The sequence below is a fragment of the Platalea leucorodia genome (genome assembly GCF_965183815.1).
Source record: "Platalea leucorodia genome assembly, chromosome: 1".
NCBI lineage: Eukaryota > Metazoa > Chordata > Aves > Pelecaniformes > Threskiornithidae > Platalea > Platalea leucorodia.
In genome coordinates, this window is record NC_138823.1 from 39966990 (window position 1) to 39987990 (window position 21001).

At 39.2% G+C, this 21001-nt stretch overlaps 1 protein-coding gene across 1 annotated transcript in view; it reads right to left on the reverse strand.

Moving 5' to 3' along the window:
- Positions 1–21001, reverse strand: part of NKAIN3 (sodium/potassium transporting ATPase interacting 3) — a gene marked incomplete at both ends in the record, with an annotated part of 372440 nt that overhangs the window by 14092 nt on the left and 337347 nt on the right. The window contains one exon of the mRNA XM_082321687.1: positions 6316–6376. Within this exon, the coding sequence (XP_082177813.1) occupies positions 6316–6376 (61 nt within the window). The remainder of the gene's footprint in view (positions 1–6315; positions 6377–21001) is intronic.

Consider the following 21001-nt stretch of genomic DNA (forward strand, 5'->3'; position numbering starts at 1 on the left):
CACATTAAGGCTAATGATAAATAGGAGGACACCAATGGGACTGTAAGACCATACAATGTTGTTAGAATAACAGGTTTATCCTTTATATTTCCAGTATGAGAGAAAGTGGAGTCAGGTTTAAGTAAGGCAGTAAATAGGTCAGTCTGCATCTAATCAACAAACTCCAGCTGGATAGACCTCTAAAGTCTACAGAAAATGGATCTTGACATTTTTCTCCATTACACATTTGGTGGGATTGGCCTGGGTCACAGCTGAACTGAGGGAGCCTCCTGGATACTCCTCATGCTATTTCTGGTCACACTTCAACCTCTCATTCGGTTCATGGTGGCCATCTGCAAGGCGATGAGAGCAGCTGCTAGCAGGGAACGAGTCACTCCCTGGCACCAGCCACCCTGAAATGTGGGCAGCACCTCAGTGCAAGGAGCACCAGGAACCACCTGTCATCAGCCAGATGTTTTATGGCATTAGCTGGACTCCCTGGCTTTCCAGATGTCACAGACCACCTTTGAGGACAGCTATGTTGGACTCTTCATCCCTGCAGGAGTCCACATTTGTTTATTTTTAGAAAACTGTTCAGTTGAATGAACGCTTACAGAATATATTTTGGTTATGGATCCGTTATAATTCTGTGCCTAGCACTATGTATAGTCTATGCCTGGTGAAAATAACTGATTCTGCTGTTTTACCAAAACTGGTATATCAAAATTCTGGGGGTTTGGGTTGCTTATCCAGATGAACAGAAAGATGCAAATTGCTTTTCAAGCCTTCCAAAAATACTGATAGTCACTGCCATTTTACAGAAATGCCAAAGCCAGGAGAATGCTGTCAACCTGGCAGCTATAGTGCTGTTTCAGTGCCAGGCAGTAAAACTTATTATCATTTTAAAAGTCTGTGTCAAGCATATTCATCCATTGGTCAGTGACAACACATTTTGTTTCAATATCTCAGGTCATTATGGCCTAAAGGTGAGAGTGGTGAATGTTAAAGCCCGGTGCTGATCTGTCCTGTTGGCTGCTGTTTGGAGAGTCCTTATTTTCAGTGACATAATTTAAGATAGTCATTGTCTGGGGATGTTTGATTCTTGTATTGCCCAACAGAAGTGTAGTGCAGTATCCTCCTTCTTAGTCATCCTTGACAGTAACCATTTTATGATAAAAATTCTCTTTTCTAGAAGGTAAATGGACTCAACCACATGGGCAATTACAATTGATGTAAAGATACTAGCAGTGGGTTCCCAAAAACTCCTTAGTTAAGGAAACTTGTATATTTTATATAAAGGTGATCACACATACAAACATATATGGGTTTGTTGCTAATATTAGCTATTGCTAGTTCTTCATTCGTTTTGCAAAAAAGAGCATATTTATAAGAAATTTATCACTGCTGGACCTGCTGTGTAACTACAACTATTAAATTAAATGTGAGGAAAAAATTCTTTCTCTCTTGTTTGATTACTGCCAACAGATGCTCAATGGTGTGTATAAATGTAATGCCATATGTCAGATAAGGCAATGCAGTAGTTTTTCAGCGGTGGTAATAATGTATCTTGCCTTACTTGATATTTGTCTAATGATGGCATATGGAGGTTCCTATTGGTATCACAGTATGGGGAAACTCTTCCTTTTTAAAAACAGATTAATCTTCCTCTCTGTTCTGAAAGTATAGCTGAGCTCTAAATACAACTGGCAGAGGGAAGACAAAAACAAATCATTTTTTTGTTTATTAATTTTATTCTTAGGGTTTCGTTTAGGGGATAAGTCTTTCCTTCATAGTGAATAGAAGCCCTTTCCTTTATTTTTGCTCATGCACAAAAGAAGTTTGAGCATCCTTGGACTGACTTTTTGGTGTTTTGGTCTTGTTTTTAAAATAAATGCTGAAATCGCAATTGTAGTTTTGTGGCAAATGTTCCCCTCTGATTTAACTTTTTTTTTCCTTATGCAATTTGTATGCAACTCAGCTTCCACTCCACAAATTCACTTACAGTACAGAACTATCACTTCTGACATGTATCAATGTCATATTTATGATCTAGTATTTAGCAGCATAGTGCTATCAACTATTTCTCAAAAAAATCCAGAAACTATTTATAAATTTAATAATGATTTTAACAATGTATTTTGCCTAGTCTCCAGACTTTGCTTTATTAAAACCATTCAGTAACTCTGACAAGGTGGCATGAAGCTTCTGAGTTCATTTTTAGGAGAAAATGATTCACAAACAGGATAGTGACAGGCTTTTATGATTACAGATTTCACATATTCTGTTCCTTCAAAAGGGCTTATATAGATTGATAGATCTACAAAGAAAGAAATGAAAAAATGAAGGGAAGAGATATAAATAGACTTTTTCATTAGGATGAGTGATGGAAGGTATTAACCCCACTACGGCAGTGTGCCTTTTACATGTCTTCTTTTTCATTCCTTTTGACCTGCTATCATCTTCCTTCTAAGTAAAAGTTAACTACAGTCTGAAACATAGGTAAGGTGAGCAATAGCTGGAAATAAATGTTTCCTCAAGCATTATTACTGTTCAGAAAAGTGTCCATCAGCCAAAATGTCAGGCTCAAAATCCATTTAAGCACTGCACAGAGGCTAAACAGGCAGCTATTATTAATTTTTAAGTCTGCCTGACGGGTTTCAGGCCAGGAAGTAGGGTTAACTTGATGCACTGAATATTGCAGAGTATATTTAATTAGGGAGGCTTTGACTCTCAGATGGCTGAGGATTTATTCTGTGCAAACTACTGCAAAAATATGATAGAATAGCTGCATCTACCTAAGAAAAGAATCTACTGCGTCATAATAACATGAATAAAATTGCTCTTTTGTTGCAGTTTCTTGGACTTTTATCCTAATGTAATCACTGTCTACTTTTAACCTGACTGTTTTGAAGCACCACTGCACTTCTCTCTTAAATAAATTTTTGTTCATTACGCTGCAAGTTAACAATGTGAATTTTTCCAGAATAAGTCCTGTTCTTCTCAGCTAATTACCAAACCCAACCATTTTCCCACTGTGCCTTACACAAATGTTTCTTCATTTAAAACATATCTGTGGGATTGCTGTGAATGAGTTAACATTTGTCTTTAATGTATTTATCTATAAGCATAGAGGACTCAAACGCAAATGGGCATGAAGACACAAATTAGCAGAAAGTGAGATACTAAAGGGCTATTTAGTTGCTTTTGATTGGATTCAGGATCTTAGAAGGGAATAAAAAAGTAACAAAGCAGAAATTATTTCCCTGCACTGTTTGTAAAATCTCCTAGATGTATCTATTCTGCTTCTTTGCTCCACTTCCAGCACACCACTCTTGCCCCTGTCTCAGGTCATCCTCCACTAACTAAAGAAATCTATTCACACAAGCATCTAGAAGATTATATGTAAAGGTACAAGTGAAAATGGGAAACTTGCCCATTCTTAAAGAAGGGGATTGAGCTAAATTACACCATACTTTCCAAGATGAGTGAGGTGATTTTCATTTGTAAAAAAACATCAAATTTCCATCTGCAGTTCTGGATGACAAGCAGAAATTAAACGCAGATACCTGATTCCTTTGTGGAGAATGGGCACTGGCTTAGTTTTACGTACTGGATCACCTTAGCACTTGATGTGTTTTACGTGCTAATAAATGTCAGCTGTTCTCCATTCTCAGTGATTTAAATTTCCATTGGTATCATATGGCACAAAACTCAAAAGACAGTAAGGTGGGCTTGCAGTCAGAGGAAAGTGGATTGGGCCTTGGATGTCAAAGACAGACCTTGCCTCAACTCTTCTGAAGTTGATATGTTTTCTAAATGAACAAGGCCCTTAACTTGACAATAACCTTCTTGTGAGGACCTGAATATAAACCACATATACTCTTTAGCCAGTGACTGCATTTTCCACGAACATGTTGCATTCTTTGGTGGGAGCTTTGTCTTTCTTTCACACATGCATAAAACACGGATGTGTGACGCACACTATAAAGGACTAAACAAAACCAACAATAATATAACATACTTGTGTAAACAGTGAAGAGCCTGTCTTCCCAGTTATAGATATATCTGTGTTTGCGTGTGGGTGTGCATGTATGCACACCATTGCTCTTTTAAAGGCACTGTAGTTTGTATCTTCCTTATCAGTCTGCCTGCCTTCCCAATTATTTAGTGAAGCCTCCCTGTTCCAGGAGTTTAGCTAGTAATTGTCTCATAATACATACTTTTGTTAGTAATACATATTATATATGTACATACAACATACTTTTGTTAGTAATTGCCTCATTGTCTCTTTTCTGGAGAAGAGGAGGCTGAGGGGAGACCTTATCGCTCTCTACAGCTAGCTGAAAGGAGGTCGTTGTGAGGTGGGCGTCAGCCTCTTCTCCCAAGTAACAAGTGCTAGGACTAGAGGAAATGACCTCAAGTTGCGCCAGGGGAGGTTTAGCTTGGATATTAGGAAAAACTTCTTCACTGAAAGGGCAGTCAGGCACTGGAACAGGCGGCCCACGGAAGTGGTTGAGTCCCCATCCCTGGAGGTATTTAAAAGACATGTAGATGTAATGCTTAGGGACATGGTTTAGTGGTGGACTTGGCAGTGCTAGATTAATGATTGGACTCGATGATCTTAAAGGTCTTTTCCAACCTTAACAATTCTATGATGCTATGATTCTATAAAGGAAGTTTCCAGATATTCGTATGAAGCACTAGCTACCATCATGACTCACCACAGCTATAAGGAAAGGAGTTGTCTCTGGATTTCACTGACCAAAGACTCTTTATACATCCCAAATTCTACAGCCTTCTTGCTGCTGCTTCGCTATCCTCTGCTGTTATCCTGTGTTACTTGTTCCTGACTAACTGGCAATTCCTAGCTTTCTGAGGGAGCATTGTGTGCGCTTTTGCTCCTCCTCAAGACCTACATTTCATGTTGCTTCTCCCAGTGTTCATATTTCTCCTTTACAGCATCAGTCTTTGTCCAGACTCCTTGCACCTTTTCACAATACACTATGTTCACAACATGCTTATGACTCCTTCCCACTCAGTTTTATCTGAGAACCTCTTTGATATATTTTCTTCCTATTAGAAATCTAAATGAAAGTGTTAAAATAGATTTGACACTAATGTCTGTTGCATTATGATGGAGAACCAAATGTTGTACTGTTTGTAGCAATGGAAAAGTATTTTGTTTATGGTCCTTCACAGTGTTTTCAATCAAAAAGTCTGCTTTTCCATCACAGCCATGAATTACTTGAATTATGTTTTCAATAAGATTTTCCAGATATTATCAAATGCTTTCCTACAAACTGAATAAATTTTTTCTACTATATTCATTTCACCCACTAGTGCTATTCTGTGAAGAAACAAAACAACTATGCTAAGATTTATGAATAAAAGTTTATGAATTTGGTTGTGTATTATTTATCCTATAGCCATAAAATGGTATTGGCATTTGTTCCTTTTTTTTTCCCTAGAGGCAGATATTTTACCGCTTAACTCCCCATATACGAGAGGAGGTAACTGGCATGATCACCCATTGTCCCTTTTCTAAATAGACTTGTTCTTGTATTCGCTCCTCTTTGCTCATCCAATATTATTTCATTCTCACTACTGCTTTTACCAATCGCTATGCTAGTCATGTGGGTATGGCGACCTTGTTAGGCAATTCTCACAAGATTGTGAGAATTTCCGACAGTATCCTGCCAAAATGTTCAGCATAGTCAGATTTTTCCAATGCCCATTTACTGACTTTTGATAAATACTTTTTTAAAGGTGTGCACATTTTCAAACTTTTTGAATGGTATGGGTATGTATATAAGGGTTTTATTGATAAAGGCAGGTTAAGAACCCAGGGGTCAGCATTTTAGATGCATGGTCTAGTTACTTGTAAGTGTTGAACAGGTCTATCTAATTATGGATCAGAGTGATACTGCACACTGTAAATGGCTTGATCTGTCTTCTCCATTAACTTTACTGCTGATAAAGCTGTCATTTGGAAAAACAGACTAAATGACTTCAGGACCTTTGATTCAAATTTAAGTGTACATACATAAAGACTTACACAAATATATATATGTGGATCACATGATTTTCAGCAGTGTGACTGGCTCATGCAAGCGGTTCACAGACCTCTATGAAGAAGTTTACTAAGTACAATCCTGTCACCTAGATAAGGTGGTAGTACCTAAATAAGTATGTCTTTGAGCACAATTGGTTGTGTACATGAATGCCAGATTCTGTCATTTTTCAAACTTTGTTCTTCGCCTTGGTAGTTAATGCAAGACTAAGTCTCACCCCAGGTAGTGTGGCTCCAGAGGTGGAGAGGTGTGTATCAGTACTTACAGCTGTCCTCCTCCTCCATGAAAATACTGATCACGTAACAGGCATACACAAATCCAATCAACTGTATGAAAGAAGAGGAAAAGCAATCATTAGAACACACTGAACACTTATTAAGCTTTTAGTACAATGGTATATAAATACAGGTATCACAGCTAAATTTAAAAAATATTTGCTTCCATTTCCTGTATTTATATGTAAATTCCAGTGCAAAAGGTCACAAACAGCTAAATTAAAAAGACTTTCTCTCTTTTGCTCATGTTACATCATATTTTTAAATCTTTTCACAGTCCACTGAGATCAGTATTGATGAATACTACTATTGAGTAATACTGGTAGAAAACACTTGGACCTTGATGTTCAGCTATTACTTACATTCTTTCGTTTGTTCAGTACCTCCGTTCTCACATGACTTTGTCCACATGAATGTGGGCCCCCTAAGCAACTAATTTACCTATTAAAAAGATAAAACATTTATTGACTACTGCAGAATTAAGTCAGAGTAAAGCTTGTATGGAATCCATAAGAGATGTCTTTTTGTGCTGCGTAAAGTGTCCCAGTGAAGAACTGTTTGGCAAAAGTTTAATTTGATGTGTGAAGTGTCATGATGTAGCTGAACAGTAAAGCTGGGTTATGATTCATCAGCATCAGGAAACACCTTATAGAAGGGCCTATCAGTAAATCACATTAACTATGCAAGAAATAAGCAGACTCATTTCCCCAAAGGACAGCACCAACAAAATCATGCTATTATTTTAACAGCAGCTCCCACAAAAACATCATCCTCCACCCGGATCTGTGTCACTTGTGCCACTGGGAGGAAGGGATGAAGATCTTAAGGATCAGGGAATAGAAACTCTTCTCATTTGCTTTCCATATAGACAAAATATTTTCTTATGACCACCACCAAAGAAGAAGAAAATCCCAGTGGGCAAGGAAGCCTATTAAACTGCACTGCCCAGACATGCCCATGCTTGAGAAAATAATGTTTGCACAGCTGTACACAATTCATGCTGAAAGCCTTGAAAAGACTGTTCATGAGAGATTTCTTAAATAACCCAGAGATTAATTTTAAGAAAACTCCTTTTTCTCTGGTCCATTCAAAAAATCTAATTAAAATAGTTCTTCTAAGGGTGTCACGGATCAACCATCTGAGAAAGAGGTAATTTAATAGTATCTAGACAGGTATAAGCTCCTTCAGAGGCACAGAAATCATTCCAACCTGCTTTTTGGCTGGGCTGCATGAGGAGCTTTACAAGGAGCTCCAAGAGCCTCTCTGTGGACAAAAAGCTTGTCTGCACAAGGGAATTCAGGGAAGTTAAGATGAATTAACTAAAGCTGTGAAATCAATGCACATAAGATAAAGTACATTAAATCCCTGTGTGGCCTTTCCCATTCAGAAATAAAGTGGCCTTAGTTCACTGTAGCTTAATCCTCCTCCAAGGGATTAATCTTCCCCATGGAGAATTAAGCTACAGTACGCTAAAGCTGAGTTACTTGTGAATGAGAGCTGTCACAGCACTGCAGCATAGTCCTGTTGAGCTTCCTCTCCAGGGCATTCACCTCGCTGGTGTTTCAGGAAAGTGAGTTTAATCCAACTTTCCTCTCTCTCTGAGCAGACTGAAGTATCAGCAGCTTCCTTGGCTTTTTTTGGGTCCATTTTACTGGGGCGGTTTTGCCACAGCCTCTATCAGGTGGACACCACTTTGTTGTACTGGTGCTCTGAGTCAGCTAAATGCAAACCAGCTCTGGAGGAGGCGCTTGCTGGAGATGGCTAGGACCAAGCTCTGTCTGAGCTACCAAGCCCCACTGTGCCCGGTGTCATGGTGCCTGCGGCTGGATGGGACCTAGGGCCACACCAGGGCTGCCTGGCTCAGTGCGAGCCCACATTTACCTGCTGAAGACTGTGTGGGTGGGTAAGAGGAGTCCAGCCTCCCATTGTTAATGAAAATGGGATCTTGTGGTTCAGCTGCCCTGCACCTCCAGGACCAGAACTGGCTTACAGACTCCTTGACAGATTAAACACATTTTTTCCCTAAACTCCACAGTTTAGAGCACCTTTCAGGCACGACAACTGAAGCAATATGATATAAAGGCTTCCGAAGGATCAAAAAAACAATCGTACTTGAGGTGCATTGCTTGCGCCACCTGAATGTTACATATAGATTAAATAATTATTTCATTAGTACCACACAAATACGAGAAGACAGGTGCCTTTTCATGAGGGAATGTCACCTGTTTATTTATAATGTTTCCCATTCACCCTTTGTGTTGTGCAATTTGACTGTGTAAGTCACTTGGGTTTGTTCTTTTCCCTAAACGTGACTGAAATATTCTGAAGAGTAAAACTGCTGAGTAAATAATGAACATGATAAAAATGAATTGTAGTACAACTTGTGGGTTAGATGTTTGTGAAGGAAGATCAAATATTTAGAATTATTTACTATTTTCCAATCGTGTATTTCTTTCTATTTTCTTCATATTACTGTTCTGCATTAAACTAACTTTACTTTTATAAATGCAATTCCTTCTTTATATGCACAAGTGTATTCCATATCCATATCCATGCATGTTATATAAAACATCTATCCACAAGGGCTTCCAGCAAATTTCTCACACATGTTTAAGATGTTGGACAGGTGGCTAAAGCACAGAAAGAGACTTCCACTCTAATGTATAATAAACCACCTGACACAAAGAAGAAAGCAACGGGTTAAAATAATGGTTGTATTGGGTCTTGCTGAGATGAAGCTACTCTTCCCCATAGTGGCCCTCATAGTGCTGTGCTTTGTCCTGGTAGCTAGAAAGGTGTTGATAACACACCAGTGTTTTGGCTACCGCTGAGCAATGGTTGCACAGCATCAAGGCTGTCTCTCCAGCGTTCCCCCCTCACCAGCAGGCTGGGGGCGGGCCAGATCTTGGGAGGGGACACAGCCAGGATGGCTGACCCAGGCTGACCCAAGGGATATTCCATACCATATGATGTCTGCTCAGCAATAAAACCTAAGACAAAGGAGGATGAGTGAGGGGCATTCGTTATTACAGTGTTTGTCTTCCAGAGCAACTGCTACGTGTACTGAAGCCCTGCTTCCCGGGAAGTGGCCGGACATCCCCTGCTGATGGGAAGTAGAGAATAAATCTTTTGTTTTCTTTTGCTTCCGCACACAGCCTTTGCTTTTGCTTTATTAAACTGCCTGTATCTTGACCCATGAGGTTTTTTTTTTTCTTCCCATCTTATTTTCTCCCCTTCCCATCCTGCTGAGGAAGGGAGTGATAGAGTGTCTTGGTGGCACCTGGTGTCCAGCCAAGGTCAACCCATCACAGAGGTCTTCCCTCCAAAAAAGTATGGGGCTTGGCAAGCCTGATTATTTTAACAGTCCTAACAGCTTACATCTTGCTCTTTCAGTAGATCGTCTTAAAGTAAATCTTTTCCCACTCTCTTCAGTGGTTGAGACACACGTTGTCTAATCTATGACCTTCTTGCAAAATCAGCAGCCTCTCTCTGCTTCTCAGTATTTCTTTATATTTCTCAGCATTAGTAGATAAATATTCCTCAGTCAGATAGGAATCACTGCCACCTGTTGTGTTTATGGCATATACTTGTTTCAAATACACCATTTTCCACCCTCTGTTAGTTATTAATACCAGGAGAAATAAAAAAATATATTCAACCTTTCTTAATTTCATGGTCTTTTTGGGGAGAAAAAGAAAGATCAGGTCTCTAATCACGCCGGGATGTATCATAACCCACCATATTCCAAGAATATCTTTCTGTAATTAAATGGCAGAATGCACATTTTTGAAAGAATAAAGAAACAAAGAGGAAAAAGAGACCTTTAGCATCAATTGTCAGGTATTGCTGTTCAGAGGTGGGCAGCAATGTTTGGCTTGTAACTAACATACTAGTAATTACAGTTGGGTAACTGATATCTACAGTACAATTAACATGAAGTGATAAAGTGGGAATATATCCTTCTGATGAGACCTGTTTCGAGATCCTTAAATAGAGTTACAGCCACCACAGTGTGAATATTTTTATAAATGAATTAATTAAAACCTCCTCTTTTGCTTTATTGATGGACACACTAATAAAATATTTATTCCAACAAATTACTTTTGCTATCTTGATTAACCCAGCTGCTGTTTAATTAATAATGTTACGCTCACGTGAACCTATCTAGCCATCTTGTTAATTGCCAATTTGCAGTGAGCTGACTGATGTGTACTGCCTGGTTTCTTGATATTGGAAATGTTGGCTATTGGCCTGGCACCAAGTGATAGACTTAAATGTGTGTTCCCTGATAACTACTGAAAATGTGATGCAAATGAGCTGGAAGATACTTAATTTGCTCATCTTGGATTTCAGTAATCATTCAAAGGGACTAATGAAGTGGTCGGAACAGGATGTCCAAAGCATCAAAAGCCACTAGCACCTGAAAATATAAATAGGAACCTCTGGCTTGATCCAGAGAACAATTTAGATGCCAAGGTGGGCTTGTCTTGACAGTGTTGAGTTTCAAGGCATGGAAACCTTCTAGAATGCCTGCACTATTGTCGTGGTTTAACCCCAGTTGGCAACTAAGCACCACATAGCTGCTTGCTCACTCCCCGCCCCCCCCCAAGCAGGATGGGAGGAAGAGAATTGGAAGGGTAAAAGTAAGAAAATTTGTTGGTTGAGATGAGAACAGTTTAATAATTGAAATAAAATAAAATAAAATAAAATAAAATAAAATAATAAAATAAAATAAAATAAAATAAAATAAAATAAAATAAAATCATAATAACAATAATAAATTGTAATGAAAAGGAAAATAACAGAGAGAAATAAAACACAAGACAGAGGGAAACTGTGGGAAGAGGCTGTTGTCCCCTCCTTTCATCCAGCTGCACTGTGGTTAGAGTACACATCCTGCTCTGGAAGAATAAGCAATACATAAAATACTCAGCTATTTCCTGGAATCACAGAATCACAGAATGGTTTGGGTTAGAAGGGACCTTTAAAGATCATCTTGTCGAACTCCCTGCCACGGGCAGGGATATCTTTCAATAGATCAGGTTGCTCAAAGCCCCATCCAACCTGACTTTGAACACTTCCAATGATGAGGCACCCACAACTTTTCTGGGCAACCTGTTCTAGTGTCTCACTGCTCTCATCATAAAAAAATTCTTCTTTATGTCCAATCTAAATTCTAATCTCTTTCACTTTAAACCCATTGCCCCTTGTCCTGTCTCTATAGACCATGGTAAAAAGCCTCTCTGTCTTTCTTATAAGCCCCCTTTGTATATTGAAAGGCCACAATAAGGTGTCCCTGGAGCTAAATAACCCCAGCTCTCTCAGCCTTTCTTCATAGGAGAGGTGTTCCAGTCCTCTGATCATTTTCATGGCCCTCCCCTGGACATGCTCATACAGATCCATGTCTTTCTTGTGCTGGGGATCCCAAAGCTGGATGCAGTATTCCAGGTGGGGTCTCATGAGAGCAGAGTAGAGGGAGAGGATCACTTCCCTCAACCTGCTGGCAACGCTTCTTGTGATGCAGCCCAGGATACGGTTGGCTTTTTGGGTTGCAAGTGCACGTTGCTGGCTCATGTCAGTTTTTCATCCACCAGGATCCCCAAGTCCTTATCTGCAGAGCTGCTCTCAATCCTTTCATCCCCCAGTCTCTACAGATAATAAGAATTGCCCTCACCTAGGTGCAGGGCCTTGCACTTGGCCTTGTTGAACTTCATGAGATTCGCACAGGCCTACTCCTCAAGCCTGTCAAGGTCCCTCCGGATGGCTTCCCTTCCCTGTAGTGTATCAACTGCATCACTCAGCTTGGCATCATCAGCAAACTTGCTGAGGGTCCACTTAATCCCTCTATGTCATTAATGAAGATATGAAATAGCATTGGTCCCAGTACGGACCACTGAGGGACACCACTTGTTATTGGTTTCCATTTGGACATTGAGCCATTGACTTTAACTCTTTGAAAATATACATCCAGTATTTTCGTAACCACCAGTATTTTCGTACCCAAAACCTTATTTCTTCAGTGACTGGCTGATAAACGCTCACATTCTCCAAATGATAGAGATGAGCAGGCTCAGGATGTGGGAAACAATTGTCACCTAGACTAAGTTGGCAGAGACTTCAGTGTGGAGTGCACAAAGGGATTTCTTATTAGTGGAACATAGGTACATTTATATGATGCTATTATCAAGGCTTTCGATGCATAATTTATTTTCTGCTGATAGCCTTAGGTAGAAATGAAGTAGTAGTCTCTGTTATTTTTCTCCTGTGAAGGCAGTATAGTCTCTAGAGGACCTAAATGCTTCAGTCTATCTAAAATCTCTAGGCTTAAGCTATGGGCATCTGCATGAAATATAAATGCATAGTTTAATAGAAGTGAAATTAGATTATATAATTGCCCATCATTAAACTGTAAGAGACTATGAAAACATGTAAGAAATTAAAAACCCTAATAATCTGAGCAAATATTTGCTGTGCCATGTAATTGCTTTAATAAATGAATACTGCTAGAATATATCCTGTTAAAAAGAAGAACCAAACTGAGTGTAAAATATATATTTATTTGCAAATTAATGTATTTTAATAGTTGCCAGTTAATGTGGATTAACCTTTCCCTAGGAAAACAAGGACAAATGCAAAATAAAATTAGAAGTGACTATTTAAACCAAGGCTATTGTCTGCAGAGTGAAATATTTTTGATTAAAATTTATGATTTAGATAATTTTGATTTAAATCTTTCTGCTTGGCTTTCTCATCATCAGCTGTGGCCTTTAAATCCACTTTCACAATACTTGATTACTTTCCTATCTATCTGCTTCACATACTGCAGTTCCACTGGCTCAAAGAAGATATGTGAGTGTGTACCAGGTATTTAAGATTACATGAAGTAGTGCCCTAGGCTACCAGGTTAATCTTCAGGACCAGGTGTACAATAGGATACTTTTCACTGTTAAGCCACCACCCAGAGTTTTGTAGAGATCTCATTACAACAACATAGGACCATCCAAATAAACTAAACAAACGTTCAGTAGTCTTGGCTCCCAGAGGATGTATGAGATATTATAGGTAAACTAGATTTGGAAGAGTCCTCCAGTCAAACAGATAAGAGAACTGTGCTTCACATCCTTCTTTGTACACACCCAGCCCACCCAGATTGTCATCCCACTGACTATGAATTTTTCTTGACTTTTTAGCTGATGGCAGCTGAAGAACAATATTTCCCATCTATCTCTGTGGTACTTGAGACGTATAAATAGGCAAACACAACTCCTGTTTTCTGCAAGATATTTCACTATCGCTCAATTTTCCACAATGATTACGGGAGTACGAAAGCAGAAGAAACTTTTTAAAGCAAATGTTTATGTATAAAAAGGGTGTAGGATACAAAGCTTGACAAGATGTCTTTAACTTGCAAAATGGAAACTATCGCAAGAATGTATTTACTGTAGTAAGAAGGTAAAAATGCATTAAATTACAAAACATACTGACTATTGCTATCTCTTGACTAGTATTTTCAGGAGAGCTAACAGATTCTGAGGAAAGAGCAGAAGACGAGTAGTTCATCTTATTAGAATCATAGAATCAAAGAATCATAGAATCGTCAAGGTTGGAAAAGACCCTTAAGATCATTGAGTCCAACCGTTAACCTATCACTGCCAAGTCCATCCATACCATGTCTTCAAGCACCGTATCTATCCGTTCTTTCAACACCTCCAGGGATGGAGACTCAACCACTTCCCTGGGCAGCCTCTTCCAATGTTTGACCACCCTCTCGGTGAAGAAGTTTTTCCTAATATCCAACCTAAACCTCCCCTGGCGTAGCTTGAGGCCGTTTCTTCTCGTCCTATCACTTGTTACTAGGGAAAAGAGACTGACCCCCACCTCGCTACAACCTCCTTTCAGGTAGTTGTAGAGAGCAATAAGGTCGCCCCTCAGCCTCCTCTTCACCAGGCTAAACAACCCCAGCTCCCTCAGGCGCTCCTCATAAGATGTGCTCTAGACCCTTCACCAGCTTCGTTGCCCTCCTCTGGACACGCTCCAGCACCTCAATGTCCTTTTTGTAGTGAGGGGCCCAAAACTGAACACAGTACTCGAGGTGCAGCCTCACAGTGTATTAGCAACCTACTTACCACTAACATTTTTAACACTCTGCAAAGAGGCTGTAAAGCCCTTTCTTCCTGTAAAGACTAGCAAAGTATTAAAGTAAATCAGAATGGGAGGTACATAAAAGAAATAGGATATTATCTCAGGATCTGTGTGTATACGTGAGTCAGCAAAACGGAAGTATGACTAAGACGACTATCATGCACAAAGAAATTATAACTCCATGTATTTATAGCCAAAAATGCAATCTGGGGAAAAGGAAATAGGATCAAGAGTAACAGTAGTATATAGCTGTGGTATAACAATAACCATTCACTATAACTGCATTATTATATACTATATACTATTGTAGTTATCCAATTATATGACTGTATATAATCATGTGCTATAACTGCTTGATTATATACATTATATTAGAAATATACTGTAAAACTATATGATTATACAGAATTTCAAAACTGAATGCATTTTGTGAATTATAGAAGAGAGAGTCTCAAAGGTATGTTCTCTTTTCTAGAACTAAATGATGAAATGTACAACATTTTACAGTGATAGCAGTAGAAGTCTCAACCTTAAAGTACTTAGAAATGTAAAAACATAAAAGGCAAAGAACAGGAAAAATGTCCAGAAAACATGGCAGGATATGGTACCAGCAACTTCTGAAGTACATTATGTTGTCTAAGCATTATTTTTTTCCTTTCCTCCATCTCCTGGTTTCGGCTGAGATAGAGTTAATTTTCTTCCTAGTAGCTGCTATGGTGCTGTGTTTTGGATTTAGTATGAGAATAATGTTGCTAACACACTGATGTTTAGTTGTTGCTAAGTAGTGCTTACACCAGTCAAGGACTTTTCAGCTTCCCATGCTCTGCCAGGTGCACGAGAAGCTGGGAGGGAGCACAGCCAGGGGGGCTGACCCAGACTGGCCAAAGGGCTATTCCATACCGCATGCCGTCATACCCAGTATATAAACTGGGGGAGCTGGCTGGGAGGCAGCGATCGATGCTTGGGGACGGGCTGGGTATCGGTCGGCGAGTGGTGAGCAATTGCATTGTGCATCACTTATTTTGAATATTCTTTTATCATTATTATTATTATTATTAGCCTTCCTTTTCTGTCATATTAAACTGTCTTCATCTCAATCCATGAATTCTAATTTTTTTTTTTCTTTTTTTTTCCCGATTCTCTCCCCCATCCCACTGGGGAGGCGGGGGAGTGAGCGAACAGCTGTGTGGTGTTTAGCTGCCTGCCAGGTTAAACCACAACACTACATCTTCTTAAAATCTACTGGATTTTACTTGAATAAAATTTAAGCTTTAGGGGCATTGTCTACAGATTTTGGTAGCACAACCCAGACCCAGTCTGGTCATGCTGTGCCATTTACAGCTACAGTGAAGAGCTCCCAGAGGCACTGATAGGCCTTAAAATGTGTTAAGGACTCTAAAAATAGGTGAGAGGAGCTTATGGGTACTTTTGCTTTATATTGACCAGGGAGAAACAAGTGAGCAGAGATATTAAATAAATGTCTATTCTTAAAATATATAGAGACTGCTGTTGGCTAGTACTGCAGGAGATATAATTCGTCTTGAATGCCATCTACTTAGCACTGGGAGGGGAGAGCAGTATGCTGGAAAAGACTATATCTGTTAGCTACTGTGCTTTTTGAAGTCCTACCCTGTATCCGCAGTTCTCAAATCCTGGCCTCCACAGTGTCCCTTCATCTTTAAATTAAAAATTGTATTTGACAATCTAATTTTCCCAGACCAAGATCAGAACCATTGTTACCTGCACTTGGCCTGGAAATTTATTTCTCCAACAGTGTAGACATACAGCTACCCCTATTGCCCAGTGCCCAAAAGGACTTTACCAGTTAAGAGGGAGGACTGCCGTGCAATGTTGCCAAGGTGTGCCCCAGCTTGGTTAAGGTTGAGAAAAACAAGCGAGAACACTGTGTGTTCTCTCTCCCCCTTTGCCTCTTTAGCTTAGTTATAGCTTATTCTCCCTCCTTTGTTTTTGTTGCAGGGCCTTTAGAAAGACCCTAATATGTTCTTAGAACAGAAGATTGGAGGATTTGGAACAAACTGTTTAATCCAGATGCCTGTATAAATCTGTAGGTCACAGTATTTCTTCTAGATACTCTGATAGCCCAATGATAACATTGCCAGAGCATCCCTCACAGACTAGGTTGGGGTACTCATGCTCCAGATGAGTTATGTCTACAGAAGGGGTCTGGGAACCTTTGTCCTTTGCTCACACAAGAGAAAGAAATAAACCCCAAGCATTAACCCTATTTATTTTTTTGTCTATCATGTGATAGATATCAAAGTTTTATATTTTGAATGAAATTAAAGTCTCAATATGTCAAGACATTGAACACAGTATTTAAACATGACTGGGTAGTATACAGTTTTTTATCTTGCAATATATTAATTGCTTGTTAATGACTTAATTGAATACAATGAAAGTCAATAGTGTAAAATAGATCCAACCACAAACCTTGTAAGTTGAAGAACAAAAGGACGGAAAGGGAAGGCGATGGGGGTGGTGAGAAGGAAGAGGGAGAGAAGGAGATCTACATCTGAAGAAACTCTAATAAAATCACCAGAAATGAGCTGGATAAAAAAGCAGGACTTTCTCTAGATCTACTTTTCCTCCAAGACGTACAGAAAATAAAAGTTCTCCTAAGAATGGGGTCGAGGTTCTCCTACTTAGGTTAACGACTAATTAGCTTCTCAGCTGAATAACAGGGAGTTAGAAAATCCTTTACATCTAATTTTACAATAAGCAGGCAGAAAGATGGCCTGCCTTCATTTCTGTAAAACTGACTATGTGTTATTTGTTTTTATATTTTCTAAATAACTACATTTATTTGCTTTTACCTTAACTTGTCAGTGTTAAGGATAATTTCAGAGCTACTTGCAGATGTCATGACACTTCACATCCTTTGATAAAGCAAAAAAATTCAGGTTTGATGCTGTCGTGTAACCCTGTCCTGGTTTCAGCTGGGATAGCACTGATTTTTCTTCGTAGTAGCTGGTATAGTGCTGTGTTTTGGATTTAGTATGAGAATAATGTTGATAACATGCTGATATTTTAGTTGTTGCTAAGTAGTGCTTACACCGGTCAAGGACTTTTCAGCTTCCCATGCTCTGCCAGGGGCACAAGAAGCTGGGAGGGGGCACAGCCAGGGGGGCCGACCCAGACTGGCCAAAGGCTATTCCATACCCATATGATGTCATGCTCAGTATATAAACTGGGGGGAGTTGGCCAGGGGGCAGCGATTGCTGCTTGGGGACGTGCTGGGTATCAGTCGGCGGGTGATGAGCAATAGTATAGTCTATCACTTGCTTTGTATATTATTATTATTATTTTATTATTATTATTATTACTATTACTACTATTCTATTTCATTTTACTTCAATTATTAAACTGTTCTTATCTCAACCCACGAGTTTTCTGACTTTCACCCTTTCAGTTCTCTCCCCCATCCCACTGGGGTGGGGGGAGTGAGCGAGCTGCTGTGTGGTGCTTAGTGGCTGGCTGGGGTTAAACCATGACAAACCCAAAGTGTTTCTTCAAAGTATCCATCAGGTAATGACTTCACCTCCACTAAGTTGCACGTACCACTTTGGAAACTGGTAATGAAATCAGAAGAAAGAATGAAAAAATGTCTGCCAGTGTCTAGAGCCAATGTAAACCTCTGTGGCATCTGAAAAGGTACTTGGGAAGGTTTCTGAATCCCAGGGAAACCGAATATGCAGGTACAGGGTACCAAAGCAAACTCCTTTCAGAACAGCAGCATATTGCAAATCTTGGCCATTTTTTATGCTAATACTCTTTTAAGAATTCTTCCACTGCTTATACTGCAATTATGAAAGATGTCCTTTGTTGATAGAATGCCAAAAGATATTTTTACTGTCATTATTAGATCAGAGGCACATAATGAGAGTATTATTTCCCGTTACTTGTGGTAATAGACACAGAGAATGCATTTTAATTCCAAGAATGCATTACAATCTGTAAGAATTACTTATTTTCTACTGAATCATTTCTTTCTCTTCATGCACCATGTAATAAACACATGCATGAAACTATTAATGGTTGGACTCAATGATCTTAAGGGTCTTTTCCAACCTTAATGATTCTATGATTCTATTATATCACCATGAGGCAGTAGTCATTTAAAGACAGACAAACTGTGGCATGGAAATAAAAATAACTAGTTTAAGATTTCAGTGGGGTGACAGTGAGTGCAAGAATAGAATTACTACAGCCGGATCCCCATTGCTCTCTAATCTCATTTATAGATACCTATATATACCTACCTATAGATTACCTAGGTAATAATAATTAAGACTGAACACATTATTACTCTAGCTCCTGTTAATCTGTAAACATGGCTTGAAAATTGTATGGAAAAAAATGTGAAGCCTTCACTAACAACAACTATGCCAGAGCATACCTCAGGGAAAAATAGAACAACAAAAAGCAACCCGCAGATAAAACCTAAGCCATCATATTAGCTCATGTTAGGAAATGTTATATGATCTAATGAACTGCAAAGTAAGATTTAATCTCTACCCGTACCAGGCGGCTCACATTAGCCCCCCTAGTGGAACCCTCAGAGAGGATTTTCAGGAGTAGTAGACACAGAAATGCACCTCGGAAGTAAGCTCCAAAGCCTGAAAGACATGCACCAGCTTAGACTCCGCACTAATTAAATCACAGGGAAAAAAAAGGCTTGAATAATAATGAAGAGCTGGTTAAAATTCACAAGAGTGTAGAAATTCATATAATGCGACCTGGATGAACATAGATTGTCTGAAAACTTTTCTTATAATCTAGTCTGCAGAGGGAGCTGGAAAAGCAACATACAGTATTTCTCTTTGCGGATCTCAATTCCAAATTATTTTTGGACATTGCATAGTTCAGTTTTCTTTTTCTATTAATATTTTGTCCAATACAGACAAGGAAAATCACAAACAAATAATAATGTTGATATTTTTTCTTGGATGTGTAAATACATACTGGAAATCTTACCTAGAGGACCATAGATGATAAGTGTGTCTATTCTTGGCAAAGAAAGTTTACCTACATCTTTAAGAAGGTAAGAAAAGACAAAACGGGCAAACATATGATGGATTTTGATTCTCAAAAATGAAAAATGAAAAAAATAACTTCTACATCCACCAGAGGCTTTGATATTGTTTTGACTTTTTTGTGTGTTCATTGAAATACTACAGTGTTGAACAATAGTATATCACAGATGACAGAACAGGTGAAGATACGAAACTCCTTCCTGATCATCACTTTGTTTTTCCTAATCAATTTCCATCTACAGGATATTTAGCAGGTGATCTACCACACGTGTTCTTGCACTTCTGTATGAATCTGCTGTATTCAAACCACAGAACAAATGACACGAATTTGAGCCACAGTTGATCTGGTTTTGCTCTTTGGAAGAAACAATACTATAATCAGAAATATGGCTGAATTTATGTTTTCGTCAGGTAACATAGCAGCCTCTTCACTCAGCTGTAACATCTAAAATTGTACAACACAAAGAACTCTACAATAGCAATGCAGGTCATTTCGTAAAACCTTTGTATGATAGTTGGTTTTCTTTTATAGTGATCCTTCCCACTGTAGTTCTTCTTACTATGGATAACATTGTTTAATTCTTTCAAGCTGCTACCTGAAGGTGCAGATGGAGGTACATAAATACACACACATACACACACATCCTTATAATGCTTTGTGGAGTGGCCTGCTATGATATGTGAGAAACAAGACTACCATAAAAGCAGCAATGTTATCAGTTTGCTCAGGTATTCCCAGTTAAACTGTGTGCTAAAAGGCTTTTGTGCTGGGTTCCCACTGGGCAGAAAAGCTATCAAGAATTGCAATGAAGCTTCACTTTCTATCAGTGCCTAATGAATTTCAGAAGCGGCTTCTCCAATCATATCTGATCCAGTGTGATCTCTTATACCACCTCTCCCAGGCAGAGTTTATTTTCTTGCAGTATATCGTCTCCACATGTACGTTGTGGCTTCACGTCCTATTCATTCCTATTTCTTACCAACAGCTTTCACTTGACAGTGCATCCCACTGCTCCCTTTACCTTCCTCTGGGTCTGATTCTGCAGCCTGAAGCCCAGGGTCCACCCAAAATCAATATTTCTTTTCCAAGGACCCTAAGCTCAGTCTGTAATCAGGCAGCGTGCAAATACACAAGCAACACTGAAACCATTCCAGAAAGGGCTTTGTCTCCCACTGTCAGCACAAAACCAGCATAAGCATCCCTACACGGCTGGTGAGCATGCCCCCATGTGCTGGGCATACGGGTGGCAGCAAATGTACTGCCCCACAATCAACTGTCAGGGTGTTTTAGCAAATGGGAGAGAGATTGGGCCCTAACTCCTACCTTGAAGCTACTGCTACAAAGAAATGCAAATGCAGCAAGAGAGTCTGCACCTTGTAAAAGCAATTACAAAATGAGCCAAAGCAGAATTTTCTGCCCTGAGAATATATCTTGACCAGAGACAGGTATTAACTGGAAGCGTGTCTCTGGAGTCCTTGA